Consider the following 1812-nt stretch of genomic DNA (forward strand, 5'->3'; position numbering starts at 1 on the left):
AGTGGCGCAATCTCAGCTCCCTGCAACCTCTGCCTCACAGGTTCAGGCGATTCTCCTGCCCCAGACTCTGGAGTAACTGGGATTACAGGTGTGCACCGCCATGCCCGGCTAATTTTGTATTTTTAGTAGAGACAGGGTTTCACCATGTTAGGCTGGTCTGGAACTCCTGGCCTCAGGTGATCCTTGGCCTCCCAAAGTCCTGGGATTACAGGTGTGAGCCACCAGGCACGGCCTCATTTGAGGAAACTTTTGATATCAGAATCTTAGGTGTGTCATTAGAGACTGCCAGATTTCCATATTCCTCTGGAAGGTGAAGGCCTAATTGCTAGCATTCTGGAAGCCAGTTAGGGTAGGAGGGTAGGATATTGGGTAGAGGATAAAGAAGGGGTTTGGGAAATGCGGGGGTGGGGGGGGATGTCTCTTGGCAGTTGTATGGTTAAATTGAGTTTTTGTTTTATTTATTGATAGGTGTTTTTCAGGTACATGCAATGTTTTGATACCTGTATGCAATGTGTAATGATCAAATCAGGGTGATTGGGATACCCATCATTTGAAACATCTTTTCTGTGTTAGGAATATTACAAGTCTTCTAGCTATTTTGAAGTATACAATCAATTATTAACTATAATTTCTGTACTGTACTATCAAATATTAGAACTTATTAATCAAACTGTATTTTTGTAACCCTAACCACTTTCTCTTCATCTCCACCACTCCCACTTCACTTCTCAGCTTCTGGTGACCATCTTTCTGCTGTCTACCTCCACGAGATCCACTTTTTTTAGCTTCCACACATGAGTGAGAGTCTTTCTTTTAAAACTGGTTTTGTGAGCATATTTAACATTAGTAGCAGTAAACTTGTATTTTCAGCTGCTGTTGCTGTATTTTGAGGACCTTCTAAGTCCATTGGAAGGATTTTGAATACCATAGTGTCTGCAGTGATTTGTTGAAAGAAAGCAAAAGCATCAGTGCAAATATTTTTAAACAGTTTTTAAAGAGACTCAAGTCACCCAATTTGTTTTCTAAAAATCCTTCTAATTTTGGAAGAGGCAGTGGAGTTTCTGTTGATAAAAAATGATTTATAGTTTGTGCTTGGCACTTCCTAATGGATTACATCAGGAAAGATTTATTGTCTGGCACTTTCATTTTAACGATATTACAATTGATTATTAGGTTTAGATGCTAATACCTTTTTTACCTTTATTTCAGAGAAGCTTGATTCTTTGCTCTCAGACTACGATATTCTCTCCTTATCTAATATCCAGCAGCATTCGGTAAGAAAAAGAGATCTACAGACTTCAACACATGTAGAAACACTACTAACTTTTTCAGCTTTGAAAAGGTAATTTGAATTATTCATGGAATAATGTTGGGGCACTGGGGGCTTGGTTTAGCAAAAACAAAAAAGTAAGGGTATCTACTGAAATCTTGGGAAGTTACATTTTAAAGATTTGTAATTAATGTAATTACAGTCTGTTATATATACAGTGGTTTTGAAGTATGCTTATTCTAAAATTCATACTGGGGCTGGGTGCAGTGGCTCACGCCTGTAATCCGAGCACTTTGGGGGGCCAAGACATGTGGATTGCTTGAGCTCAGGAGTTTGAGACCAGCCTGGGCAACATGGCAAAACCCCGTCTCTACTAAAAATACAAAAATTAGGCATGGTGGCATATACCTGTAATCCCAGCTACTTGGGAAGCTGAGGCAGGAGAATCGCTTGAACTGGGGAGGTGGAGGCTGCAGTGCGCCGAGATGGTGCCACTGTACTCCAGACTGGGCAACAGAGTGAGACTCTATCTCAAAAATAAA

General features: G+C 40.4%; 1 protein-coding gene across 2 annotated transcripts in view; it reads left to right on the forward strand.

The window, feature by feature from the left end:
- ADAM17 (ADAM metallopeptidase domain 17) overlaps window positions 1-1812 on the forward strand; it is a 69886-nt gene that overhangs the window by 11816 nt on the left and 56258 nt on the right. For both annotated transcript variants that reach the window (XM_011960930.1, XM_011960931.1), the window contains exon 2: window positions 1210-1342. In XM_011960930.1, coding sequence (XP_011816320.1) covers window positions 1210-1342 — 133 coding nt within the window. The remainder of the gene's footprint in view (window positions 1-1209; window positions 1343-1812) is intronic.

The sequence above is a fragment of the Colobus angolensis genome, unplaced genomic scaffold, assembly GCF_000951035.1.
Source record: "Colobus angolensis palliatus isolate OR3802 unplaced genomic scaffold, Cang.pa_1.0 Scaffold53, whole genome shotgun sequence".
NCBI classification, from domain to species: Eukaryota; Metazoa; Chordata; class Mammalia; order Primates; family Cercopithecidae; genus Colobus; species Colobus angolensis.